Source organism: Aptenodytes patagonicus, chromosome 18 (assembly GCF_965638725.1).
Source record: "Aptenodytes patagonicus chromosome 18, bAptPat1.pri.cur, whole genome shotgun sequence".
Classification (NCBI taxonomy): domain Eukaryota; kingdom Metazoa; phylum Chordata; class Aves; order Sphenisciformes; family Spheniscidae; genus Aptenodytes; species Aptenodytes patagonicus.
In genome coordinates this window covers 7,069,172-7,097,008 of record NC_134966.1, presented here as the reverse complement: position 1 = coordinate 7,097,008, position 27,837 = coordinate 7,069,172, and the positions used below count along the sequence as shown (strand labels likewise).

At 59.8% G+C, this 27,837-nt stretch overlaps 1 protein-coding gene across 1 annotated transcript; it reads right to left on the bottom strand.

The window, feature by feature from the left end:
* Positions 1-3,357: 3,357 nt before the first annotated feature.
* Positions 3,358-27,202, bottom strand: PRRX2 (paired related homeobox 2). Its single transcript, XM_076355351.1, has 4 exons — positions 26,959-27,202; positions 4,671-4,855; positions 4,318-4,496; positions 3,358-3,752 (listed from the first exon to the last, which is right to left on the bottom strand). The coding sequence occupies exons 1-4, from the start codon at positions 27,200-27,202 to the stop codon at positions 3,617-3,619; spliced, it is 744 nt and encodes a 247-aa protein (XP_076211466.1). The 3' UTR covers positions 3,358-3,616.
* Positions 27,203-27,837: the final 635 nt, after the last annotated feature.

Below are 27,837 nucleotides of genomic sequence, written 5' to 3'. Positions count from 1 at the left end.
CCTGGATGTGCCTGCAGTGATGGCGTAGGAAACAATCTCCTTATTTCTCCAGTGCCTCCAATTCTCTGAGCAGGTCCAGACCTCCAGGTTGCCTGTTTCCAGCTCCCAGAGCTGTGTGATAACTTTCTGGTGGTCTCTGCTGGGACCACTGATGAGCTTTCATCCCAGGAGGACAGGACGTCTGTAACAGATGCTCATCCCTGACGTTTGTGGAGCGTTAATTAGTATTTACAAGTTTCCACCCCCATTTATGACGCTGGATTTGACCTGATAACCTAGCAGCAAGGGACTCTGCTGCCTGCTCCTGACCCCATCCCAGCCTGATCCCTCGCTGCTGGGGGGAAATGTGGGTGCTGCTCCCAATGCCGTGGGTGTGAACTAGGGCCGGCATTAATGTGAGCTGCTGCTTTGTGGGGAATTTGCAAGCTGACCGGGGCAAACCCTATAAGCTCTGCCACTCACAGTGGGATTTTGAAGGGGAAAAGCAAACTGAGCCCTCTTCCCTGACACCCCTTCCTCAGTAGCCCACACTTGTTATCCTGGGATGAAATAAGATGGCTCTGGCAAGGCCCTGCAATTAGCTGTTATGCAGGGACCTTTGTTAGGCTGTTTTCTGTGCTCCTTGAGTTTCCACCATCTCCAGGCATCAGCTCGAAGGTCCCCAAGCCAGAGGGAAGCCCAGCAGCTCTGCTGCGGGAGTGTGGTCCCTCTGCCCCATCCCAGCTCCACGGGGCCTCGACACACTCCCCCCTTGCTCCTGCCCCTTTCCCGGGACATGTGGACCACTTGCTGTTCAGGAGCCCGGGATGAAATCCAGGTCTTGGGGAGAAGCTGTGAGATGCCACCATCACACAAGGTGAAGGTGGCCAGATCATGGCTCTCGTCCCCGTGCCCAGGGCAGTTGGTCCACTACTCATGCTGCTTGTCCAGGGCAGGTGGGGAAACCGCAGTGGCCGGCGAGGAAAGAGCCACGTCCCTGTTGTGTGCGCCGACACATCCCTACTCAGTAAAATATTTATTCCTCCATTATTTCACAAGAGTTGTTTTTACAAAAACCTTACAAAAATTTCCAAAACACAGACATGCAGAAGAAGAAAAAAAAATCCACAGTGGATCTTGTTACAAGTAATTGAAATGTACAAATAGAAAGGGCGAGAGGGAGCTTAGATTACAATAATCCCTCCGTCCTGCTACCCCTCCGTGGGTGCAATTTGTATCTCGTCTCCATGAGGCTTCAGCGTTGACTGACAAACTGCAAGAAGTTGCCAAGAGCACGGCGAAGAAGGGGCCCTAAGATTAGGAGTGAATGTTTTCAAATATATATATACATATAGATATTTAGTGAAGAAATATTTATTCCCTGGTTTTTTTTTTTTTTTTTTTTTAGGTTTACAGAAATGGCATCTGCAAACTATTAAATGGGTTTATTTTCATTAATGCTCTCAAAGAGGCAGCGACATTTATATCCCTGTGGTTTCATCTTGTATAACTGAAAAAAGAGCCCCGTGTTTTCCATGGGAATAGGACCCCCCGGCCCCCTCCTCCTGCCCCAGGCAGTGTTTCTCATGGCAGATGATTTGATCTGCAGTGGATCGGTCTTCCCCCTGGCCTGGCGTGTCTCGGCTTTTGTCAGGTCTCTGCGCGGCGTCTTGCTGCGGTCTGGGGAGCTCTGTGCTCCCCTTCTGGCATGGCAAATGGGGGGATACCAGCCCTGGAAACAGGGGTGGGGGGCGCAGGGTGGGTATTTAGGGTGACTTTGCTCCCTGGATGAGGTGGGCAGTGTTGGTCAGGCTGTGCCCCCTCCCTGCCTGCCGTGCTTGAGGAGGAGGTGGCTGTTCCCAACCAGGGGGCTGCATTGGGCGGAGCAGAGAAAGCCGGGGCTGGGGGTAGGATGGAGGGGCCGGTTCACCCCCAACTAGAGGAGATGTGCTCCTCTCCTGGTTCTCCCATCGCATCTCCAGCTCTGGGTGCTGGGTGAGTCCCCCTGGGCAGGCGCTGCCTGGAGTGAAGCTGAGGGTCCTGGTGCCGCAGCTGCTGGGTACCATGTGCGGCTGCAGTGAGAGCCCCAGTGAGAAAGGAAGAGGGTGCTCCTGGGAGCGGTGGGGACTCGGGTGGGCACATCTGTAGTTGGGACACTTTCAGCCTTGGTGTTGCACACCGGAGGATGTTTATCTGGAGGAAGCGCCTTAGCAATTGCTGTTTTCATCCTCAGATCTACTGCTACAGTCCCCAGCGGGGCTAAGCCCTTCTAGGCAAGTAGGGCAGGTGCCTTCTCCATCCAGGCCACCCGTCTGAGCTGGTGGCATCCCTGCGCTTGGCTGGTGGCTCTTTGCAGTGGGTGAGGAAAGGGTGGTCTGGTTTCCAGAGGGCTTTGTCCACAGGGTAAAACCTCCATCGCTCCAGCTCATCCCCCATTGCTGTGTTATTGGCAGGGGAAGGTGGAGGGTGCATCTCCCTGCAGCTCAGTCCCACGGGCAAAGGACTGGGGTGACATAAGCCTGGGGCAAGGTTGCCCACCCTGTGTCTATCCCCCTGCACATCCCACCTTGCAACCTCATTAGGCTGCACGGCGGGGTGGGACGAGGGGAAAACCATTTCCTTTCTGCAAAACCAAAAAAGCCCACCCCCACGGAGTCGCCAGCCCCAGACCCTGCACACATCTGCGGAGCTGCCGACGGGGAGGCTGTGCCTCCGGAAGGCGAAGCCTGCTTTGCCGTTGGCACGAAGCGCTGGGAGCCGCCTACTCAGCTGAAACCCAACAGCTTTTTTCAATTTTCTCTTTCCCTGGGATGGTTCAATGGCCTGGGGCTCTGCAGAATCGCTGGCAAACCCACTGAGGCAGGGCAGCGGTGCCTGCCTGGGGACCGGTGATGCTCTCTCCAGCTCGCAGGAGAGCTCACAGGCTCCGAGCGAGTCTGTCGAGATGCTCCAGCCCTCCTCGCCCCTCTGGGAAGGGAGAAAGCCTGATGCCATCAACATAGGCAGCTCCTAAATGCAGGCAGCGCGGTGCAGGAGCCTGGCCGGGACCAGCCGCGGCAGGGGTGAGCCGTCGGCTTCCCAAAGTCTCTCCCAAGCACCGCGGCTGGGGATGCACAAAGAGGCGAACGCGCGCGGGTCAGCTTCGGCATGCGCGGTTGAGCACCGCGAGTCACAGCCCGGTGGAAAGGGGGGCTTGTGATCCTCCCACCGCTGCATGCTGTCCCTGCGGGAGGAGAAGACCCAATAACTCTTTGGCTCTCTGGGCGAGATACCCAAATTGGTCAAATCCAATAGTCCAAGATCCTTCCATGTTTGGAAGCAAATTCTTGTTCCCTTGGCAAGTCTGTTTGTCCTCAAAGAGCGTGTGGGGGGTGTGTGTGTGTATATATAGCCTTTATTATAAGGGTGTGCGGAAAAGCAAGTTTCTAACCAAGTTTGCTCCATATGTGGCTATAATTATGTGCCACTTCGGCCTGGGACTGACTCTACCTTCAAAAGGGAAGAGAAGAGGAGAGGAGAGGTGCTGAGACGTTGGATGAGTGGCATGTGGGTTGGGTGGGCAGTGGGTTCGTCCTGGACCGACACAGGAGCTCCACGCTGTATCCTGGATGAGGCCACGGGGTGGGCTTTGCCCTGGTCAGTTCACGGTTGGCACCTGGTTCTGATGGAGGCTGAACTCTTTGGCTTTGAGGCGCAGGCTGGCGATGCTGTTGGCCATGTTCACCCCTTGGGTGGGCGTCGCGGTCCCGCTGGAGCTGTAGGAGGGCACAGTGCTGCGGGAAGGGAGCAGGGGAGGAATGAGGCATGGCCCACGGAGGAGTCTCTGTGCCCTGTGTGGTTCTGCTGGCTTCCCAAGCCAGACTGGCCGTTCCCTCTTAAACATGTCCCACAAGAGCAGTCAAGGCTTCAGCATTTTTATGTGGCTGGATGCATGTGGGAACCCCTCAAACTATGCACCAGGAGGCCCTGCCTTGAGCTTTTGGACGAGATGGCTGGACGTGGAGAGCTGGGAACCAGAAGGGACCCATGCCACCTCCCGTGCCGAGATGTGGGAAGGGTCAGCATGAGGCCAAGTGAACGCCTTGCGAGGACCAAGGCCCCCGTTCTGGCCCCGAAATGCATGGAGGCAGGGAAGCCTGCTCAGCGGCAGGCAGGGGGTACTCGGATGGGGCTGAAACACGTTCCCAAAGCAAAGCCAGACGAGCTCCTTTCGGCCCCGTAAAACTCCCTTCATCCTCAGCAGCGGCACAGGGCTGCACTCCTGCGGCGGTGGGGCGATCCCTAGACAGCCTGTCCCATGGCCACCTCCTCCCCAGCTCCTTCAGCACCTGCACCTACCTGTACGGGGAGGTGCTGGTCCAGGAGAGATACTCTGGGGTCAGCGCGGTGGGCCGCGGCGCCATGGGCTGCTCGATGGCTGCTTCTTGGCTGTAGGATTTGAGGAGCGATGCCGATCTGTTGGCCAGCATCGCCCTCTCATTACGGCGAAACTTGGCCCTCCGGTTCTGAAACCAGACCTGCATGGGGAGAGAAGGTGGTCAGCGGGGATCCGGTGCAAGCAGGGATGTCCCAAGCATCCGTCCTACCAATCATGGTCATGTGCAGGATGAAACGAGAGAGGGGACAGTCCCTGCTCCCGCCTGGGGACAAGGCAGAGGGTGTTGTTTTCTCCCACACAAACCTTTGCTCACCTGGACTCTCGCCTCGCTGAGGTTGACCCTTCTCGCCAGCTCCTCCCGCACGAAGGCGTCGGGGTAGTGCGTCCTCTCGAAGACCCTCTCCAGAGCCTGCAGTTGGCTGCTGTTGAAGGTGGTGCGGTTCCTCCTCTGCTTCTTCTTCCTCTTGGCCGCCCCGCGGCTCGGGCTCAGGCTCTCGCCTGTGGGGAAAGCACAGAAGAGGCCACGTGAGAGCCAGACCCGTGCGAGACCCCACAGACTCCACATGGGGACCCAGCTGGGCTTGAGACCTCCTGGGGGTCTGCGCTACCCTGCGCCACACCAGCCGTGCTCCCTGCAGGCGCCTGGGACTCTGTGGGGAGCAGCATATGTGCAACCCTGTGGTCTCCATGAGAATCAAAACCTATTTCAGAACCTGCTGGAGCTTAGGGTTAAACCCAACATTTGCAAAGACCTGTGGTGGTTTTCTCGTCTGGCTAAAACCACCCGGACCTGATTTTGAATACCAGCCTCAGTGGATTCTGGGGCAGCACTTGACCCAAACTGCTGGGACTGCATCTCACAGCCCCCCCCACCCCCGGCAATGGGAACACGTCCACAGGGTATCTCGGGCTTGGCTCTTGCTAAGGTTTTAGGTCAAGCTTTCATGGACGGCGCTGGAAATTCAGCACCAAAACATCTCTGAGATGTAGGTCTCAGCTCCTACCTCCAGCACCCCCTGAAACCCCGGCTGTGGTGTGTCCCCAGGGTGACACAGAACTGCAGCCGAGCATCTGCTCATCCAACCCTGGTCATCAGAGCTAGCAATGAATGCCACCGAGTCTCGCAGAGCTCAGCCTCCGCAGCGTTTGTTTCTGGCTTTGCTGGCTCATGGAAACACGAAGCTGAGGGTGTAGTTTGGTTTCTCAGTATTGATCTTGGGCTTTCAGCCAGGCTGAAATTAATCTCCTCTTTGTCGCTAATATCATCAAGTTTAGGCAAGTTCATGAAGTCTTTTTCTGAGATCCCCAGTCAGCTGCCTGCAAAGGCTTCACGGGGAACACGTCTCGCTGTCGTTCTTCCTTACGGAGGTACTGGTTAATTATTCTTTCTGCTAATAAAGCATCTGGATCCAATCTGTACCTACTGGTGGGAAAGTATTTTGGAATTATTTGAAATGTTAAGAGTTTTACGACATTCTGATTCATAGCAGGGTTATATTGGGGTTTTCTGCTCTATATCTTTGCAGGGGCCATGATGGCAGGAATTACCGCTCCCTGAGTATGCTCAAGGAATAAATACTTGCTAATAAGCTACCTTGATACTTGTTAAATAGATGTGCAGCGTTTTCAGATGATACTTGAGCAAGTAACAAGATCTACTGGAAGGGATATTAACTCTCCTGCTTCAAGACACCACCAAGCTGTTGAGCAGGAGGAAACTATGGGTTCCAAGATCTTTAAGGCCAGAAAAACCTTCTTGGACCTTAATTCTGAATAATTCAAGCCATGAAACCTCCACCACCAAGTTCTCCATCAAGTTCCTAAGGTCCCTTTGTGCCAGAGTATACCACTCTTAAGGACTGTCCCATCCTGAGATGAGCCATGAGGACCAGAGAAACCCCAATATCTGATGGCAGGTTGTCCCCGGGACTAATCACCTTCTGCCCAGAGCAGGGTCCAAACTTAGAGCTAGTGAAGAGTTTCCTTGCACCCTTCCCCGAAAATCATGCTGCTGGCTGATGCCACCGACAGCATCCCGGTGCCAAACGCGAGCCACGCCAGGGGATGTGGCGGAGGAGGAAAGGTGAAAATTATTTCCATTGCTGGCAGTGGCCTCCTGGAAAGAGCAGATGGCTTCTCTGGTGCTTTGCTATAGCGAGGACCAGTGCCAGGGCCTGGCAGCGCTGGGTGCGTCCGACACCCTGACCCACTGAGGGGTGAGGCGTTGGGCAGGGATGTGGATGGGACCTGGGCACCACCACCGGCACCATTCCCCGTCTCCCAGGCACGTGCAGGAATGCTGCATCATTTTGACCGTGATGGGGCCAAACTGCTGGGACCGTGGGGAGAAGAGAGCATCTCTGGATGGGAAGGGGAAGAAAAGGAGTTCCGTCCGCCTCCCAGGGCCTCACTGCAGCCGCCAGCATTTCTCTGGGTCTTTTATTGTGTTCTAGGTGCATTTGGACCTTGGATGACCATCCCTTGGGCTGGAAACAGCCCGTGATCTTGTATTTGGGACATGGCCTTCTTGGTTGGGTAAAGACATGATGGACGGCGCCGTGCCTGAAATACATGCGGGTTTGAGGCCCTTTCCCTGGCCAGGAAACTGCAGGCTGCCCTTCGCCGCCGTTCGTGTTTAAAGGCTCACAAATAAAATTCTCCAGATTCCCTCCGGCCCTTGTTCCTGCAGCTTCAAATGTTCTGCCAATCTCTGCTTTCCAGTTGCCCCTTTTAGTTAAACTCCTTTTTTGGTCCTGTTTTCCTTCAGCGAGCTAACGAGACGCTGGATTAAAATACATGAAGTCCAGCCATGGCTGTCCCTGAGTTTTCCGGGAGCCTGGGACTGAAATGGGAACCGTGAGGCTGGGAAGGAGCTACAGGATCTAACAGGGTGAGAGACGTTTCCTTGCAGGTTTATGGCCAACCCATAGGGCTTCTGGGGAAATTATAGACCAGGGCTTGGTTCAAAAAGTGCTGTCACCAAGGGCACCCACTGCCCCCCACTGAACCGGCAATGATTTCAACAGAACTCTAGTAAATGTATAAATAAAATTTATAAACCCCCTTTGGTTTCATCCCCAATTTAAAATCTGGCTATAGGACTTTTCCGTAAGTGATGGCTTCTCTCTCTCACTCTAATTTGGCTGAAAGCGAGGAGGAGGAGGAAAGGTTTCTTAAATTAACTCTCAAACCAGCTCCGTAGGATCTGGCCCCACTTCTGGCTGGTTTCTATCTCCCAAAACCCATGGAGGCAAGAGCTAAACGGCCACGGGAACCGGGTGGTGCCAAGCAATTCCTTTATGGGGCTGGCAGGCGTGCTGGGATGGAGATTTAAAACCGGAGCTGGGTCAGGATGCATCCAGGTGCCGGCGGTTCCTGGGTGGTTGGAGAGCTGCAAGCCCTGGGCCGTGCCTGGGTTGGGGCATTTTGTTCAGCCCCTATTGCTGGTTTTAATGGAGGGACCTTCTCCTGCACCACAAAACCCCGTGGGATGCGCCAGGGAGCTTCTCGGAGGATGCTGGTGGCCAAAACCCCTTCCCCACCTACTCACACCTCCCCTAAAACACGCCGCACTCCAGTGTAGCTCAGAGCTCCCCAGTCCCCCCCAGAAACCTTTGCTTTCTGGCTCAATTCTCTGCTACGTTCGTTTTCTGCCCCATCTCCATACTGAAGGGAGGCAGCTCCACGCCCGGGGCACCTGCCTGGGTCCTCTGCTCCGCTCAAGGATGAACCTTGGTAAGGGATCAGCATCTTTTTCCCATTAGATCAGGCATCGCAGGCTTGTGGCACCAGATAAATGCCACCCTAATTGCTGGCTGCGTGCGTCTGACAGGTTTAGAGCGTGCAAAGTCAGGCTGAATCGCTTCTATCAAAGACGCTTTAATAACCCCAAATCAGCTTTCCAAAAACGAGCATCATTAAGCGCTCCGCGGCATTGGAGGAGGAACGGGGAAGGGGATGGGTTGGGTCCCCTGAAGACCCCCTGCCATCTCGCTGCCACCCATCCGCAGGAATTGGATTTAACCAGATTCGCTGACACCTTGATGGAGGAATCAGAAACCGGTTCCCCGCCCCGATGGGCTTCCAGGAATAAGAGTTTGTAATTGCACAAAGTTAAAAACCAGCTCACCACCATCTTTCTTTTGCCGCAAAGCAGTGCTTGGAGAGGTTATGGAGAAAGCCGAACCATTGACTTTGTCAGTTATAATTTGGGGGTTCATATGGGGCACGGCTGGAGGCATCGGCTTGATCGTCCAGCCCCAAGGTCAGAGGGGACTCCTTAGCCATCCCCCCAGCCACCTTCACCTTCGGTGTATTTATCTTCCACTGATTACAATTTCCGCTAAAGGGAAAAAAAATGCAGGGGAAGGGGGAAAACGGGGGGATAACGTTACCGAATAACGAAAGATGACATGGGGGGGAGGATGGGGAGAGAGAGGCGCAGGGGCTTTGTGCAGAGCAGGATGGGCCCGGTGTGCTTCACAAAAAAAAGCCTTAGATTGCTCCAGTGTGTTAGAAAAGACACAAGTCTTTTTGCCCATGATGTGGATGAGTTTTGGGGTGCTGGATGCAGCCTGGGTAACCTCCAGCCTCCTCTCCGCGATGCCCAACCTCAGGCAATGCTGCTTGCCCGAGAGCTGCGGGCAGCCCAGGGGGCAGCGCTCCGTCCTACGGATGCCATGGGGTGCTGGGAGTCACCCCTAAACCCCTTCTCCATGCGGGAGCACCGACGCTGGCAAGCCTGGACTGCGCCGTGCCGGCGAGCCGCCCTGCCGCCGGGAACTGGGGAGCGACTGGTCCTGCCCCATTTGCAAAGGCAACAGCCCCAGCGCCGCCGGGTCAGAGCCGTGCTGGTTCAGCTGAGCGCCGACCAAGCCCACTTTTCCGGCTCTTGCCTTTTCCCTCTGTGCTTCCATTCGTTTTCCATAGGAAGGACTCGGCGGGTTTCAGCTGCCGAAGCCTGGGCGCTGGGCTTGCCAAGGGGCGGCCCCACGCTGGCAGGGCCCCCAGCCTCCCGCGCAGCAGCCGCCGAGTGCTGTAAAGAGGTAATTTTCACTAGATTTCCACCGAGGCTTTGGCTTTGACTTACAACCTCCATTAGCGAGCGATAAACGACCTCCGTGCAGCTGTGATCCAGACCTAACCAGCATTTAAAATCCCAGCCGCTCGCACGCCTGAGCCCCGGGGATCACGACGTCCCTGGGCAGGGGTGCTCCGGCAGGGCAGCTCATCCCTCAGGATGGCTTTCGGTGGTGGGCTCCAAAGCCAACCGTGCTCAGTCTCCCGCTGTGGGGCGGCTCCCCTCTGGACAGCCAGTTTGGGGGGTTTCTTTGCAAAATGATCATCCCAGAGCCTGGTGTTCGCCCAGCACCGTCCCTGCAACCCGGGACGGTCACCTCGGCTGACTGCAAGCCTGTCTGTCCCACGGGTGATGCTGCAAACCCCCCCCCCCGCATGCACCGCCACGTCCTGGGACAGGTTTTGCTGGCTCCAGCTCTGCCACTTGGCTTTGGGGTGCAAATACCCCCCTTTTTCAGGGGCTGTGCCAGGAGGGAGCGAGTTCAACCCTCTCCTGCAAAAAAGCCAGGCTACATCTCCTCCAACGTGTTTCATTTTCCATTGCGCCGCAGACCCCGGAGCCCCGAACAGTTTTCTGCCGTTAAATTATTTCACGCGTTCCATTTATTTGCGAGCAGTTTGCCAAAGACCTTTTAAGCTTTAAATTTTTCACCCCCCCCCACCCCCAGCCAAATGATCAAATCTGCCGTACCATTTACTTCCCTTCTCCGCCTGGAATGGCATGTTTTTTTCCCCTTTTTTCTTCTTGGGTATAATTTAAGGGTTGAAATAGCCTGGAGGGAATTAGCTGTAAATTCTTCCTAAGACAAATAAATTCAGCCCTCTAAGTTTCTACGTTTTTCAAACTGTTGAGAGACGTTCTGGGTTTGTTTTACTTGCAATAATGATCGTGGCATATCTGACCCTCAGGCTGCGGCCGGCTTTAACCAAATAAATAGCTTTTATTAATTAAGGTTTATCCTTAACAAATAAAACCCCAATTTGATCTCGGCCGGCTGAATTAGCAAAAATAAACAACGGGTTCTCCGGGCACTTGATGTGGATTTAACAAATTAACGCTGGGCCTTCATCAGGGAAGCCGCAGGGTGGTGGAGGCCTTTTACAGCCAAGAAATCCTTTGGAAAAACAATGTCTTTCGTTTCTCCCATGGTCTCTCTCGGTAAACATGTGGACTCCCTTCATCCCTTTATATACTCCGGGGAAGCGAGGAGAGCTCCGGCGATGACGTCCGCCAAAGTTTCATGTGCAATTGTTTAACGTGTTCCTCTAAATCATGCGATGGGGAGGAAGCGTTTCCCTTCAGATCGCAGAGAGCAGCGCCGGAGCAAAGCTCTGGGGTTTGGGAATTGCCCCTCTGCGCTGTCTGCCCCCTCCGGCTCCTTTTTATCCTGTAACCTTCAGCTGAGACACCCAAAGCCGGGGGGTGATTTGGGGGTGCATGGGCAGCCGAGCGCAGCTGAACCCCCTTTCCAGCAGCTACTGCCAGCACTGCCCTGTCTTGGGACATGGTGGGGGACAGCCTGGGAGCCCCCGGGGGGGTTGACCTGCCCACACTGGGGCTTTGCGGCGAGGAGGGATGGCAGGAGGGATGCCTCACAGGCCAAAGGGGAGCTGGGGGCTTGTTCCCACTCACAGGCGCAGGCGGCACAAGGTTTGTCGCAGAAGCGATGGTGGGAGCTGCCTACGCCACTACAGGTCTTTAATCTCCCCAAATCATCTTGGGAAGCCCTGGGGGGCTGAGAAGCAGCCGGGAAGAAGAAGCCCCTCCATGTGTGCTGGGTCGCCTGACTGTGGTGCCTTTCCTGTGCTCACCAGCGTGGGTGCACGGGACCAACACGGCGTTGCAGCTCGGGGGCAAAACCATATCGGCGTAACTCCGTTTTCCGGGTGGTTTCACCCCACTACCCGGGGAAGAAGTCCCTTGGGGCCGCCAACCCCTGCCCACAGGGTGCCGGTCCTGGCTTTGCTCGGCATGATGCTGTGAGGTCCAAACCCATCCTGGGAACAACCTGTGGGCACGGGGGGACGGGGTATCCCTGGGGAACGGGGGCTGCCAGCCCCTCCCCGGGCTCCCCCGCTGCTGGGAGCGGGCTCCGACCTCCTCGTCCTAACCCACCGCCGCTCCCTGCTCCCCCTCCAGCCCAGCCCCAGCCTCGCGAAGACCCCAGGAATGCCGGGGGCTCTGGGGGGGGGGAATTGAAGCCGAGGGGGTCCAAATGTGCTGAGTCCGAAGGAAACTTTCTCGGCTCAAGTGGCGTACATGAAAAATTTAAGAGAGGGGCAAGTCTCAGCTACTGGAGAAACATTACAGCGAAATGTTTCCGAGGATGTTTCACCTCATTAATTGTGAAAAAACTGAAACGCTGACACGTTTTTACAGGCTGCCAGTTTTGCTGGGGGAAAAGTGTCTCTGTTAAAAAGGAGCAGCAAAAGCCTGGACCAAGAAAGAGGCCAAGGCTGTCCCGGGAGGGCCTTAGCCTGCGCTCACTGACAGGCAGCAGCAGACTGTTTTATGGTTATAGAGCTGCCGCTGCACCAGCCAGAAACCACCCAGCGCCGCGGTTCGCTGCCCCTGGCCGCGCAGACACCTGATTTTCGGGACGATCCTGCCCAGCGGTGCTGCGACCCCAGGGATGCTCCGTGCACAGCCTGCACCCCCCGAGCCCAGGAGGCTTTTCCCCTTGCACCCCCAGAAGCTGCAATTGCTGCTCAGTGGCGATGCCGGGGATGGTGTGCGGTGTCCGAGCACCCATCATGGCATGTCCGACCGAAAGCCTGAGCAAGCTGGGAAGGTCCCGGAGAGCCGGCCGAGCCGGCAGCATCCCTGCATCCCAGTGGGGATGTGTCCAACCTGTGCTTGCAGCCCGACTGTGGCACCGCAGCCTTTTTTCTGCTCATCCTCATGCTTAGTGCAGCAAATACAGTGGGAACGTGATGCTTAGCTGGGTTTCGGGACCAGAAGGAACCTGGAAAGGAGGAACCCCATGTTGCGGGATGCTGCCTCTCTTAGGCATGGTCCCAGCCCAGCAGCAGCCACCGAATTCACGGGTGAGAGCCATGAGTGGATTCAAAGCTGGCTCTCCAGCAAGGGCGGCCGTGATTTATGTGCTGCAAAACCCAAGCGCACAAGAGGGACAAGATCGGGAGGTGTTACAGCGAGGAGGGGAGGGAGAGAGGGGATGAAGGGGGTGAAGGAAGAAGGGGATGAAGAGAGGGGAACCAGATGGTGGAGAAGCCAGGCGAGGACCTGGCTGGCCGAGTCGTGCTCCGTGATTTAGAGAGGACTCCCTGAAAGCTGAAAGCTGGTGAAATCCATGGGGCTGCAGTCATCTGCCGCAGGTAAAGCCCCGAGGCTTCGATGTGCCCAGCCCTCCCCGAACACTTCACAGCCCTTCCAACCACACCAAAGGCTCCTGCCCCGGCCGGAGGCTCGTGCGCAGCCCAGCGCGGTGCTCACCCAGCTGGGGCCAGGCCCCGGGAATGGTGTTTTGGCACAGCGAGCTCCTGCGTCAGCGGAAGTGCTTAATGAATTAATTGCAGCCACGTTCCCCGAAGGAGGAGGCAGGGTTGGTGGGATGCTGTCAAGCCTCAGGAAGGGGCTGGGGAACATCTTTAGCCACGAAGCTCTGGTGGGAGAGGGCTGAGCAGCATGAGAACTTCCCCCTCTGCTCTCCCGGGCGGCTGGGGGAAGATGGTGCCGTCACCTGCCTTTTATCCAGGGTGGGAACCGCCTGCCCGTGGACAGACCTTTGCAGAAAGAGACGTGGAGAGACCCTGCTGCTGGGCTCTCCAGCTCCGGCACAGACCCCAGCATCCTGGCCCCGGCCCTGCGGCAGGATCCAGACCACAGAGCCTGGCACTATCAGCACCCCCTTAAATAACTGCTCCAGAAACAGCCTTTAAAGCCAGGCAACGGCGTTGGCGCACAGCACAGGGCTCGGTGAAGCCTCTCGCTGCGCTTTCCCAGCCGCCTGGCTCCCGTGCGCCCTGGGAGCCGGTGCCGGGGCCATTGTGCAGGGCCGCAGAGCTCAGACTGCCTGGCTGCACCCGCAGACGGGTGGCACCGGCCCAGGGCATCCAGCCCGGGACCCGGGGCGCTGAGTGCATCCCTTGGGCTTGGTGATCTGCAAGCAAAAAATTCCCTCCCAGGGCCATGCCTGTGCGGGGCGGCGGGTGACCCCAGCCTGGCGAAGGGCTTTCAGGAGCTGCCAAGAGCATCCTGTGCACTCGGAGGAGGCTGCAACCGCAGCCCAACACAATGAGCTGTCCCAGCTCCAGCGCCGCCATCGCCTCCATTGTGTCAGGTCTCTGTGGGGATGGAGCTGCAGAGGATCCAAGCCAGGGACGAGCCGGGGTGCTGCTTCCCCCCAGATACCCCGGTTTTTACCCCAGGGGATGGTAGGGCGAGGAGAAGCCTCCCAGGAAAGGTCCATCGTCTGCGTGAGTTTGCTGGGGACGGTAGCACTGCGGCGGTCACCGCCGGGAGCGCCCGTCGGCTTTGTGTGGTCAGGGTCTGGCATCTTCCCCGCTCGCAGTGGGGGAACGCGCAGCTCAAGGGGGTTCACTCCCCTCTGGGGTCCCCCTTTGCCTAGATGGGGCTGGGGCCACACAGAACCTCCAAAAACTCATCCGTGATGTTGCTGGTCTGGGATGTCCCCTGCAAATGCCAAAGAGGGAGAGGGGGAGACAGGATAGATATAGGGACGTGGTGCGTGTTGTGCCGCAGCTCCCGGCTTTGCCCAGGGATGCTCTGGGAGGCTGTGTCAGAACAAAGGGCTCCTCAGGCAGATGCTCGTGGCCATGGGGCCAGGGGTGGCCAGGAGCTGCTCGTCCGGGTGAGCCGAAGCCCTCACGGCACAGCCAAGCGCCTCGGGACAAGGCACCACGGGGAGTTTGAAGTGCCGAGCTGGGCCAAATACAGAGCAGCACCGACCGACGGGGGATCAGGAATTTTAATTTTGTTCTCCCGCGAATCTGCCAGCCCCCGCAGTGGAGGCCTGGGGACCAACAAAAGGCACTGGCTCTCCCCCAGCCGCCAGCGGCCAGGAGCCTCCCCGGCAAGGAGGCATTCACCGGGGGGGTTTGCTTTCATCTCCCGGCCGGGAGATCTTCTCGTGATGGGACAAGACTAGCGCTTGGGCTGTCCTGTGCCTCGCACCGCTGTAGCACCCCAGGATGCCCCTGGGGACGAAGCCCCTGGGCACCCACCCGGGACACAGCCTCCCCGCTTTGCCAGCATCCTTTATGCCGTGCATTAAAATAGCTGAGCGCAGAGAGTGCCAGTGCCGGTGATGGTTAACAGATGTGTGAACGGGCTGCTGCGGCACGGGGAAACGGCCGGCCCGGGCCCCGCTGTCAAAATGCTGGGGTTTGGGTCAGCCCCGGGCACAGCAGCGAGGGGGTCCGGGCAGAGGGGACGGCCACGGTGGCTGCCCACAGCCATCGGCGAGGTGGATGCTGGTATGGATGATGCCAGGACAGATGATGCCAGAACCCCACCGTTCTGTGTCGGGGCTGAGCATGGCGGATGCTGCTTCTCTCCCCATCCCGCAAATGTTTTAGGCACCGTTTGGTGCATCCACGATGCAGCCGCAGAGGTGCCAACATCGCTCACACGTGGCCGCCTGACATAACAGGTTACACGGTTTCCCAGCAGGGCACGGGGCGTGTGTAATTAATTAACGCTAATGAGACTTGTGCAAGCGCCGGCCCTGAGAGCAGCACCCGCCTGCGCTTGCAAAGCTCCACCAAAAACTCAGCTTTAACTGCAAAGTGGGTTTCTCCGGGGGCTGGGAAGGGGACGGGATGGTGAGTACCTCGGAGTATCTCTCACGGTGTCGAGAGCTCGCCGGGACTTTTGCGTGGCGTTTAAAAAATAAAACTAATCAGCCAGGGCTGCATAGCAGGAACGCTGTGTAGAGGGCTGGCTCCTAGCCAGGGACCCCTGGCATGGCGATCCCAGCCTTCCTTTCCCCCTCCCTGCCCCCCAAAAAAGTGGTTTCTTGAAATTTAATAAGCAAAAGCCCATAGCAAGCCAGCCTCAATGGCATCTGGCACTGAAACCCAACACCAGCCCGCCAGGTTAAAGCACAGACCCCATTGCCTCAGGGTCATTGCCAAGAGGGAAGGAAGAAGACGGGCAGGGACTGGGGGGAATGGTGGGAACCCCCATGGTGTCCCCTCCTGCCGCCTCCTTCCACCGACCCGACTCCCCTCTCTTTTTTCAGGCCAATTGGGCGTTTTTCACACCCAGGCCAAGATGCCACCGAGCGCCCATTTTATCAGCGAGCGCCGGCACCTGCCGAGAGCCTGTCCTGCGACCACCGGCTGGCGTCCCTGGCATGGCCCTGGCCGGGGCACACCGGCACGTTTGGCTGGCATGCGGGATGGGTGCGAGTCCCTGGTCAGGACCCCATCTCACCGCCGCTCCTAAGAGGACCCTCGTGGGTGCACGCATGCACAGACATCCCAAAAACCCTCGCCAGCGAGCAGCATCGCTGTCCTCCGGTCTGGTTTTCATTTGAGGTCGGTGGCCTCTCGCCAAATTTATTGTAAAACATTCATTTTAATAAGTGGCTCGTATCTTTTTTTTTTTTTTTTTTTTAAAACCCAGCCCGGTTAACTGTTTCCAGGTTAAAGCAGAGCCATGCGCAGGGACGGCGGGGACAGTGGGGACGGTGGGGACAGCAGGGACAGCAGGGACAGCAGGCAGTTGCTGGAGGCGGGTGCCGGCCATGGGGAGGACACCAGGGGACACCTCGGAGATGCCAGGGTGGGGGAAGCTGCATCAAGGTCCTGCTTCTGCAAAGCCCAGTGGCACTGAGACCCTTGCCCTCGTCACCCCAAGCCTTCATCCCTTCTGGTTCCCTGGGGAGCCCAAGTACCATTTTGCCGTGCTGGGGACACCAACCCCAGCACCAGACTGGCTGAGGCCCCAAAACCCAGCCAGGAGTAAAGCGGGGGACACACTGGCACTGGTGTTTGGGGTCCCAGGGTGCGGGTCGGGGACCTCCAGACACTCTCATACAAATCTCGTTAAAACTTAACCCCCGATGGGTAACCGGGTCATGCTGAATATGCAAAGGGCTTCGCGAAGTGGACGGTGCCTGGTAGTTTAGTTTAGACATTTGTTTTAAGTTTTATAAACCTCTAATACTAATAGAAATGCTTCAGTGTCTTTTAATTTAAGTGAAAACAGTTATTTTTTTAATTTAAAAATTCCCCTGAGGTATTTACAACCCCCAAATTACAGCCATGTGGCCAGCCCAGCCAAGAAAGTGAAATCAGTGAGGAAGGAGCGTGGCAGCCGCCCCAGCCTGAGCCGAGCCCGGCACGGCCCCGAGCAGCACCGCGCTGGTGGCCATCCCCATGTCACCCATGTCCCCTCCACAGCGTCCCATGGATGCTTTGCACCTTTGCTGGGGATGCGGGATCCCAGTCCACGGGGCAACCAGCCCCCCAGAGCTGCCAGCCATGGCTGTCCCTGGCAGGACGGCATCCTTCTGTCTTTCCTGCCTTCCTTCTGTCCTTCATTTTTCATCCTTCCCTCTCTCCCCTCTCCCTTCCTTCTCTCTTTCCCTCTCCTGGACGCACATCAGGCTGCCGCGGGCAGAGGCAGGAGCAGCCCTGCGGCACCGGTGAGTTTGGAGGTAGGAGCTGCCCCTGCCCGTTACCCCGTCCTGCACCCTCCTTGGCCGTGCTGCTGCCGGACCAGGCTCTTTGCTCCCCACCAGCCGCCCAGCGCTGTGTGCGGGGTCCCCCGTGTGCTCCCCTGCAGCATCACTGCTACTCCTACCCCAACACCTCCCTGCAGCAACGCAACATCCCCCCGCCCCCACCCCCCCCCGCAGCCCCTGGAATGCCCTGCATGGCTCAGGGTGCAATGCAACCCCCTACACACACACACACACACTGCAGTGCACCGTCGAGCTTGGGGTGCGATGCAAGCCTCCCCCATTGCTGCCCCGTGTGAGTTGGGATGCGATGCGATCCACCCCCCCCTTAATTCCCTGCACAAAGGGGCTCCAATGCAATATCCCTGCCCTTGCTGCAGTGCTCTGCACAGCTCGGGGTGCAATGCAATCCTGCACCCTCCCCCCCCCCCCCAGCAATGCCCTGCATGACCTGGGGTACAATGCAATTCCCCTGCATGACTCAGGGTATAATGCAACGCTCCCTCCCCCTGCAATGCCCTGTACAGCTTGGGGTGCAATGCCACCCCCCACACACACTGCAATGCCCTGTAAAACTTGGGGTGCAATGTAATTCCCACCCAACCAATGTGCTGCATGAACAGGGGTACAACACCCCCCCCCCGCACAACTCAGGGCGTAATGCAACCCCTCAACACAGACACACTGCAATGCTCTGTACAGCTTGGGGTGCAATGCAACCCCCCCCATACACACATTGCATTGCCCTGTACAACCTGGGGTGCAATGCAATCCCCACCTCACCCGAGCAATGTGCTGCATGATCTGTGGTACAACGCAGTCCCCCTGCACGACTCGGGGTGCAATGCAACCCCCCCACCAACGCCCTGCACGACTCGGGGTGCAGCCCACAGCCCGGGGCGGCACGACCTGCTGCACCAACACCTCTGCTCCAGCTCTGTACCTGGGCTGCTCCCCCGCCAGCCCCCCAGGCTCGGCACCCGGGGCTCTGCCCCCCTCCCCAGCGCCCCGCTCGCGCCAGCGCTGCCATGTGCTCCCCGGCGCTCCCCCGGCTCCCCTGCCATGTGCACTCCAGTTTCCTTGCGTGTGAAGCCTGCAGCCTCTCAGATTCAGTGGCTGGAAAGGATGGCGCCTCTCCACATCTGGTTCAATGCGCGAGCCTGGCGCCTGGCTTAGCCACAGTCTCCATTCAGAGACACACAGACTTTAATAGACTCATACAATTCTTCCTGATCTATCACTGCAGCCGCAGCTGAAAAGCTGCTTTATTATATGCACTCCAAAGGGGGATGATGAGGGAAGAGGAGGGGGCCGGCGGCTGGCGCTACCGCTCTCTGAAGGCTCCCAGCCCACCCGGCGTCCCCCCAGGACCTGAGCTGCCCCCCCCCCCCCCCCCCGGTCCTGCCCCAGCTCCCAGGGGCCGTTTGCCCCCCAGCCCCGGGTTGAAGGAGCAGCGCCGCAGCCTCATTACGCCTCCTCCTCAATTAACGCCTGCGGCCCCCCGAGCTGCTGTTTGCACCCCGGCAGCGTGCACAGATGGGGCAGTCCCCAGCAGAGCTGCAGGGTAGGGGGGTGGCAAAGGGGACTCCGTCTGTCCCCCTAATGTCCCAGGAGGGTGTCACTCCCTCCCAAGCTGGGACAATTTCCCCCAACCCCTCCGACATCAGCGTCCCATTTACCCCCCAACTCCCTGCCAGGGGATCCGCAGCCGGAGCTGCCGGCACGGGCTGCCCGTGGGCGAGGGGCTGCCCCGCGGGCAGGCGCCAGACCCCCCCGCGCCCCCAGCAATGCCCCCGGCAGGTCCAAGTGCTGGGGCTGGTTTTCCCAAGGGAAGCTCAGGGCAGGGAAGCATCCGGCGAGGGATGCTGAGCATGGACGGGGCGTTTCATTACGCCGTGGGGAGGCTGGAAAACATTGCCCGCAGCCACGTGTCCCTCGGACGAACGCGAATGTTGGGAATGCCTCAAGGGTGAGGGTGGGATTTTTTTTTTCTTTAATTCTCGGAAATTTGGGGGTGTCCAGTGAAAAACAACCCGGTTCTGCAGTGCCGTGGCAGCGCTGGCCAACAGGCGTCGGAAAACCGCCTTGAAACCCCAAATCAGTCCTTCCTCACGACGAGGGTTTGTTTTCCCCATCCTCCCTGATCTGGCTGGGCATCGCTGGCCCCACACAGGCACCAGGACTGGGCAGGGGACGGCTGCCTCTGCCCACCACATTTTCACCCTCTTCCCAGTTGCTTCTTCCAGCCAGGAAAAAAAAACTGATCTGCATTAACCCTGGTCTAAATCCTTGCCTGGTCCCAGCTCAGCCTGGCCACAACCCGCTGCCCCGGCATTATAAAGGATGCTCTGAGCCTGCCCGGTGGCTCAGGATCCTGTCCTGGGAGGGTAACTCCTTCCAGCTGCTGCTCGTGCCACAGGGAGGGGACAGGGTGCCAGCCTGGGGACACCAAGCCTCTGCCACCCCCAAAGCACCCGGGTCTCATCCTGCTTCAAACCTCATCCCTTCGGCTCAGTGATTTTACAGCTCTGGGGGGATAATTCCCTGTGGCCGGAGGAGATCAGCCCCAGGAGAAGGGCTGATCGGCCCCGCTCCCTGGGAGAGAAGAAGGGTTTCTAACGAGGCAGCCTCAAAGCCCCAAATCATTTCATCAGCCTCCCAGCTACAGACACACGCCCAGGCTCTCTTAAAATGCTGATTCGTTGAAATTCGCCCATCTTGGCTGCGCGGAGTCGAAATTTCATATTTTTCCTGTGAATCAGCCCCGTTCCCTGAAATAACAGCCCAAAAGGAGAGGGGAAATAGTCTTGCACTGAGCTGTTCCTGGTCGAGCTAGACATAACAGCCCGGGGGGGGATGGGCAAGGTGTCCCCGCGCCCCGGCACCCTCCTGGGCTGGGCATGGCTGTGCCAGAGGGCACTTGGAGCTGCTGCTGGGGTTCCCAAGGGAGTGAGGCAAAGCCCCGCGTCCCCACTGCACATGGGACCCCCGCCGCTGTCCCCTCCAGACCCTATCGAGCGGTGGCTTTTGCAGCTCTGCCCCATGCTCCTGCGCCCTTTCCCCGCTGAAAAGGGGAGTGGGAATGAGCAACCCCCATGGTGGTGCCCTCCGAAAACCTGGCTTGCTGGGAGTGCTGAGGGGAGAAAAATCCCAGCAATGAGAACTGTGGGGTAAAAAGTGATTTTCCTGCCCTCCTCGCCCAGCCAAGGCTGCTCCAGCTCTCGGGCTCCCCCAGCGAGGGGGGGCCCATCTCCCCAGGCCCTGGGTTTGGGTTTTTTTCTCTTTTCCCTCTGGCACCGGCTCCCCCAGTGCAGAAGTGAGTATGCGCAGGGACCCCACAGAGCTCTGCAAACGCTGCAGAAAACGTGCTGGTGTGTATTTCCCTGCGCCCCTGCGGAGGGCTCCGAGTGAGCAGGGCTGCTTCCCGGGAGCTGCAAAATCCCCTGCTCCAACCCAGAGGCCCCCGAGCTGGGGTGGGGGGAGCTTGGAGCCCAGGTGGGGGGTATTCAGCCCATTTGGGGGCAAATCTTCCCCAAATTGGAGCCCAGGTGCCATCAGTCAGTAAGAGCCTGACTGCACCCCACAGCACAGAGCATCCTCCCAGCGCATGGGGAGGAGCGGGATGGTGAGCGGGTGTCACCGTGGGAAGGAGCGGGATGGTGAGCGGGTGTCACCATGGGGAGGAGCGGGATGGTGAGCGGGTGTCACCATGGGAAGGAGCAGGATGGTGAGCGGGTGTCACCGCGAGAGGAGCAGGACGGTGAGCGGGTGTCACCATGGGAAGGAGCAGGATGGTGAGCGGGTGTCACCGCGGGAGCAGCGGAATGGTGAGCGGGTGTCACCATGGGAAGGAGCAGGATGGTGAGCGGGTGTCACCGCGAGAGGAGCAGGACGGTGAGCGGGTGTCACCATGGGAAGGAGCAGGATGGTGAGCGGGTGTCACCGCGGGAGCAGCGGAATGGTGAGCGGGTGTCACCCTTCAGGGCTGGAGGGGACAGGGAAGCACAGAGCAGTGGTACCAGGGTGGGCCCCATGCCAGAAGCCCCATTAGACCTGGGGTCTCCCAGCCATGACCCCCACCCCAGGTTCACTCCCTGTCTGCGCCTGGCAGCGGTTTGTGCTGTTCTGGCTGGTTTTGGCAGGGCTGTGACCTAACTCAACCTCGAGTCCTGCCCATGCCATGGGAAAAGCATCGCTCCCACCCCCCCCGTGGTTTTCGGATGGGCAAGACCTGGGGATCCAGTTTCCCCCCGTCCGTGGGACAGGCAGCCCACGTGCAGGACAGCGGGTCCCGTGGCAGTGACACAGGGTGAGAGCCATGGTGGGGGGGAGTCCCCAGTTAGGGATGGGAAGCCTGGCTGGAGGGGGTCACGCTGAAGGTTGGGGCTGTCCCCTGTCCCCTGCAGCAGCCCGGGGGAGCGCAGGGTGGGTCCCTCCCCGTAGCCCTTTTTTTCCTGACTGGGATACACTGGGCTCCCTGCAAGCGGCTGGAAACCGTCTGGGCGAGCCGGGACACGTCAGGCTCCCCATCCATCCCTCGCCTGTCGCCAGCCTCGCACTAAGCGCAAACAAATGTGGAGGGCCGGGAGGCGGGCCAGGGCGGGGAGCTCCCGCCCAGATTAATTGGCGCTTACTCAATACACGCTGATGGATGCTGCACCGGGGACCTGCCAGCATCGGGCACTAGACAAGTGCTGGTCTTGGGCACAAGGCCCAGCTGTGCTGTCCCCTCCCCTGGGGACCGTCCCGCTCCAGCGGCCCTGTGGGCAACGTCCCTGCGGGCAACGTCCCTGCATGGAGAAAAAACCCTTGTCTTAGGGTCTGCAGCCCTCAAAGCCCCTCCAGGGAGGGACATGTCCCCAGGCAGGCGCTGGGGACAGTGAAGGTGATGTCTGGTCTCTGAGAGTCATGGCTGTGCAAGGATGGCTCCTGTCCCGGTGCCACCCAGTCCAGCTGCGCTGGCCTTACAAGGACCGAGATGGCTCGCCTACCCCCCGGCTTTGGATACCACTGTTCCTGGCTCTACCGCGCAAGGGTCCGTCCCCACCTGCAGGAGGTTTGCAAGGCCGGGAAGATGCCATGGATGAGGGATCCTCTGCCCAGGCACCCTCAGCGGATACTCTTCTGGGGAGCAGTGAGGGACCACAGATGCTGTAAACGCTGCGCCCCAGCCTTGCTGCCCGCAGGCAGGTCATGTCCCACCCCAGTGCATCCCAACCTCATCCCCCAGGTTGGGGCAAGCAGGTCGTGGTGTCACCCTGAGCAGCCAGGACCCCTGCTGTCCCCTCCTTCAGGGGACAAAAAGCACGAGAGCCTCTCCTTGGAGAGCTGCAGCCATGTCCATCAGACACTTCTCAAAGCCTCTTCCCCCTGCGGTGGCTGAGTCGGGGTCCCAACACCCCCATCCCTTCCTGAGCAGTCATCCAGAAATCACAGAAAGCCTCCCAGCAGAGGGACTTGGGGGATTTCCAGCACTTTTGGGGCCGTGGAAAGCAGATGGGTGCTGGAGAGAGGGGTCCGACGGGTCTGGGGTTACGGGGCAGGGGGACCTCGGCTGGCTCCCCGTGCCCGTGGCCTTAGCCTGCTGGCCCTAGGGGTCTGTATTGCCCTGAGCCAGGCACAGGGGTTTGGCCACGAGTTAATGACGCCAGGTTTAATTGCAGCTGAGCCACATACGTGCATGGATGTGCCAGGGAAGGCAGATCCCCATGGGCAAATACCGACCCTTTTTCAGCCGCGTTGTGTTAAAGGGCTGCCTCCTGTCCGCGCAGCCCAAGCGGCCGAGGTGTCCCCGAGCTGTGCCCCCCCATCTGGTGGGGACGAGCAGCATTTGGGAAGGCAGAGAAGCTCAGCCGAAATGTGTCCTGTGAGCCAGGACCAGCACTGCCCCTGGGCTGGGCCACCATGAGGACATCGGCCACGAAGGCTCTACCTCGGGGAAGGTGCCTGAGCCCCGGGAGCAGCTCGGGGCTGCTTGAGGCAATCAGCCAACGCTTGACCCCAAAAGCAAGCCCCTTCCCCTTTTCCACTCTGTTACCAAGTCCCTGCCCCTCCCTGCCTCGCTTCTCCCTTTTCAACTGCCCTTGTTTACGTAATTAAAACCAATTTGCTGTAACATCATCTTAATCCCCTCTGCCCCCTCGGATGAAGCCTCTCCTCTCCTCTCGTTTCATCACTGCTCTGCTCAGCAACCGCACAGCCCCAGCGCAGGTCGGAGGGTCCCGCCTGCCCTGGGGGTGAGGAAGGGGCCCCAGGAGCTGCTCTGCAAACGGGGTGCCAAGGGGCCACCACATCTCCCCATCCCATCACCCAGACCCACCGGCTGCAGCCAAACAGGCAATGCATGCCTGCCCCGTGCCGGAGGATCCCCTCAGAGGGGCCGTGGCCCTTCCTCCGAGCCCGGCCGCGACAAAAGTGGCTCTTTCTGAGTTTTCAGCCCCGAAGCGGCTGCCGGAGCCAGCGCCCGACTCCCTCTCCCATCCCCAGGCGGCACCAAAAGTAAGTTCATTGTTTGAAAAGCCATCAGTCAAGGCCTGCTGGCTAAAATTACCCTCCTGCTTTATCATCTTGAGAACATTAAGGGCTGTTGTTAACAGATGTTTCGCGTTACACTTTATTTGTTAGTCTAATGAAAGGAGGTGAACAAGCTTTCAAGACCTCAGAAGTTGTGTGGAAGGTTTTCTATGGGAGGCTGCTGCACCGCTCCGGGGGAGGATGAAGATGAGGATGGGGATGAGCCCTCGCCACCCTGTTGGTGTTTCCTCGCTCTTGCCTGGCTTGTGGGATTTCTGCCTCTTAATTTTTGGGTGCCATGAGAGCAATGTGTTGCACAGATATTTGTACTCATCCTCCCAAGAGGATGCGCTGGGTGCCCTCAGGGCCAGTTTGGGGCTGGGGCCAGGCAGGGTCTGAGCAGCCCCCTTGGCTGGAGAGGGAGGTGGGGACGGCTCTGGTTCTTGGTGCCAGCACGAAGGGATGTGCCAGCCCTGCAAGGGATGCAGGCAGCGGCTAACAGAGGGGCTGCTCCTGGAGCAGAAATGTGCCCAGGGCCCCGGACATGGGGCTGCCCCCAGCCACCCTCCTCGGCAGGGAGACCTGTGGGACGGGGGTGGTGGGTGAGGGCAGGAAGGGGTTGAATCCCCCTCTGCAAAGAATAAAACCCTGCCCCGAGCTTCTCTGGCTCTGCCAGCCTCGGGAACAGAAGTCTCCTCCTGCTGCGGCTGCCTGGGGAAGGGGAGAAGGTTTCGTCAAGGTCGCAGTCTGCTGAGCACAGCCTGGGGCTGCCTAAAGCACCCCTGTGCCAGCTCTGCCAGCGCGGCCCCCCGGACCACGGCAAGCCCTGCTTGGCAGAGAGGGTGTCAGCAGCTTCGTTGCAGGCTCGGGGCTGCTTTTTCTCCAACCGGCTGGCGCGATGACCCTGATAATGGCTTCCTGGCCGGAGTGCAGAGCCGCATCCTGCAGGGAGACACTCGGGTACCGGGGTCCATTTGCATTGATAATAAACCCGCTGCCACCGACCTGCGGGGCTCCAAACTTGCATCTGGCAGAAAAAAACCCACGATGGTGAAGAGGAAGACGAGAGAAAACACTGAGAGGCTGTTTTACTTTAGGATGCCAATAAAAGATAACGTTACCAGTAAAAGTTCCTCTGCTGTCATCACGCTGATGCCGAAAGCATCGCAGATGTGTAGCAAAGGGCTGATGCTCGCAAAGGGAGGGCATTTGCCTGGTGTTTAGTCTCTCCCCGTCTCGATTTACGAAACTGCATCCCAGTTTAGGCAGTGGCAGTGGGTAACGGGTCTCACAGGTCGATGTTTGCATGCACACAGGTTTTCTTCTCTGTTTTCTTGTTCTCTTCTCGCCTGCTGCTCTCAGCTCCCATCGCTCAGGTGTTTCTCTCTCCAGGTGGGATCAGGAGGAGAAATGCTTCCACTCCTGGATGGGTTGGTGGAGCATCCCAGATGCTGACAGTGTCTTCATCCCCTCAACCTCGCCAAAACAGGTGCTAGTGGGAAATATCCCCTGTGGTCCAGCAGTGCTGGGATCAGTGGGCCAAACCCCACAGGGCCTTTTCCCCAGGAGGAATGGTCTTTTAGGGTGAAAAATGGGCCTGTGGGGATCAGCCTTGCCTCTCTCTCTGGTATTTGCATCACCCCTGGTCCCACTGAGCCTCTTTGGGGTGCGTTAAGAGCTCAGCAGGGTAGTAGTTTCTCTGCTGTTTTGCAAATAGCCCTGTGAGACGAGCCAGCTGCCGCAGGCTGGGCCGGGTTTCCAAAAGCTGCGCTGATCCCACACGGCATACTGTCCCCCTGTATGGTCCCATCAGCGGGCGAAAACCTCCCCGCAGTCCCAAAGGCAATGCGAGAAGTACAAACAAAACCCAAGGGAAGGGGAGGGAGGATGGAAAATAACGCCGAAAATACCAGATACCATCCCAGCAAGCAGCGCCCAGCCTCACCCAGCCCTCAGCATCCCGAGCAGAGGCAGGTTGGGGCACTCAGGGCGGTTTCTCCATGGAGGAAGGAGGTTGTGCAGGGAGTGAGATGCGGGTGGGAGAAAGATGCTTCTGACCTGCACGCAACGCGGGAGCTGCGGGAGGGGACAGAGGGAGCACCCTGCGTGGGGGGATTCCCACTGGGAGCCCCTCACCGCAGGTCTGGGCAGCCTCCGGGGTGGGCTGAGCGCCCTTCACCGGCACAGCTTCCCGGGTGGGCTGTGCACCCCTGGCCAGGCGCGGGTCAGACCCTCGGCGGGGCCGTCAGCACCCCAGGGCTGCGCTCCGCGGGCCACAGAAAACAAACCCGGGGTACCAAAACCCAGCCGGGGGGCAAGTTTGGGGGATGCCACCCCCAGGGTCCCCTCGGGGTGGGCACCACAGCCCGGGCCGTGGGGAGGTGGCGGGGCTGCACCTCCCCTCTCCTTCTCCATCCCCGTCTCCCTTCCGCCACCTCTGCACCCCGAGGGGGACACCCGGCTCCGGCGAGGCTCTGGGGGTTGTCGGGCGCCCCCGGACCGGGGCTTTGGCGCAGGGACGGGGCTAATCCTCCTCGCCCCCGCCCCGGGCACCGGAGCCGGGATGCGCCGGGGCCGGCGGAGCGGCGCGGAGGCATGCGCGCTGCCCGGCGCGGGCGGCAGCCGCGGAGCCCCCGGACAGGCGGGGTTGTCCCGTTAAAAACGCGCCTCCTGCCAGGACCGAGCGCCACGAAGCCGGGTCCCGGGTCGGTCCCCGTCCCCTCTCCCAGCCCCGGCTCAGCGCCGCCGGCCCGTTGCTGCCGGTGCTACCGGCCCGGAGAGGCGCTGCGGCGGGCGCCGGGAGAGGACCCGCTGCGTCCCGGTCCCCGTGGCCCCGGCCGGGCCGCCTCCGCTCCCCGGGCCCGGAAACCGAGGCGGAGAGCCCCGGGGGAAGGGGGGACCCCGCAGGCCGCGCAGCCCCCGGACGCACCGGCTGCCCGGGACCGTCCCGTACCCGGCACCTCCCGTGGCGGCGGGGAGACAGCCGGTGCGGGGTCCCTCCCCTCGGTGCGGGGTCCCTGCGCTCCAGGTCCCCGGTGCGGTGTCCCCGTCCCCCCGTGCGATGTCCCTCTGCTCCAGCCGTCGAGGTGTCGGCAGCCCCGCAGCTCGCCCCGACGGGGGTCACCCCTCGCCTCCACCCGCTCCCCCGGTCCCCCCGACCCCGCCGCGGGGGGACACCGACCCCCTTTGTCCGCGGTGCCCGGCGCTGCGCACGGGCCGTCGGCTCCGCAGCCCGGCCCGGGACCGGGGGGGGGGGGGACGGGGACGGCGGGGACACCCCATCCCCAAGGCTGCCCCAAACCGGGGGGGGTCCCATCCCGTGGCGGCGGGACTCACCGTCCTGGGGCGCTGCCTCGCTGCCGCTGCTGCCTCCCGACGGCTCCGGCATGGCCTTGCCGCCACCGGCGGGCGGGGGGCCGGCCGGGGGGGTCCCGTTCATACCGGCCGCTACCTCCTCCAGGTCGAGGAGGTGGCTCACGCTGAAGTTTTTCCGGCTTTGAGGGTTTTCGGGCGGCTCCGGGCCGCGCACGGCGCTGGGGGCGAACGGCTTGTCCATGGCGAAGGCTGGCGCCGAGTCCATGGCTCCCACCCCCAGCCCGCAGCCCACCCCGAGGTGCCGGGCCGCTCCCCGGCCCCCTTCCCCTTCCCCACCCCCCCAAAAAAACCCCACCAAAACCCAAACAAAAAAGAGAAGAAAAATAATAATAATAATAATTTAAAAAAAGGGAAAAAAAAATCACGGCTGCCCTGTGAGTCCGGCTCCCTCCCCAGCCCCTGTTCCGCCTTGTGCTGACGTCTGGGGAAAAAACCACGCTCCCAGCCCAAACTTTCTTCCCCTGCTCTTTGCTCTGGAGCTGTTCAAACAAACGCCCCTGCTCCGAGCGGAGCGGGGCGGCCCCTCGCCCCCCCCCCGGCACGGCGACCTGCCCCCCTGCCAGGGGCCGAGCACCGCCGGCAGCCAAGCCGCGGAAAAGGGGGGGGGGGGGGGGGGCAGAGAGGGAGGGAGACCCGCTTTGCCCCCCCTCTTACCCCATCCACATCATCCCCCCCCCCCCCCCAGCCCTGCTTTAAGTGCTTCTATCAACAAGTGTAAGTGGCTGCGCTCCGTGGGGAGGGATGTGGTGGGGGGGAGAGGGGCCGGGTTTCCCCAGCCCCAAATGGGGCTGGAGGGAGAGGTGACCCGCAGGTTAGCGGGGGGACACGGCCCCCCTCCAC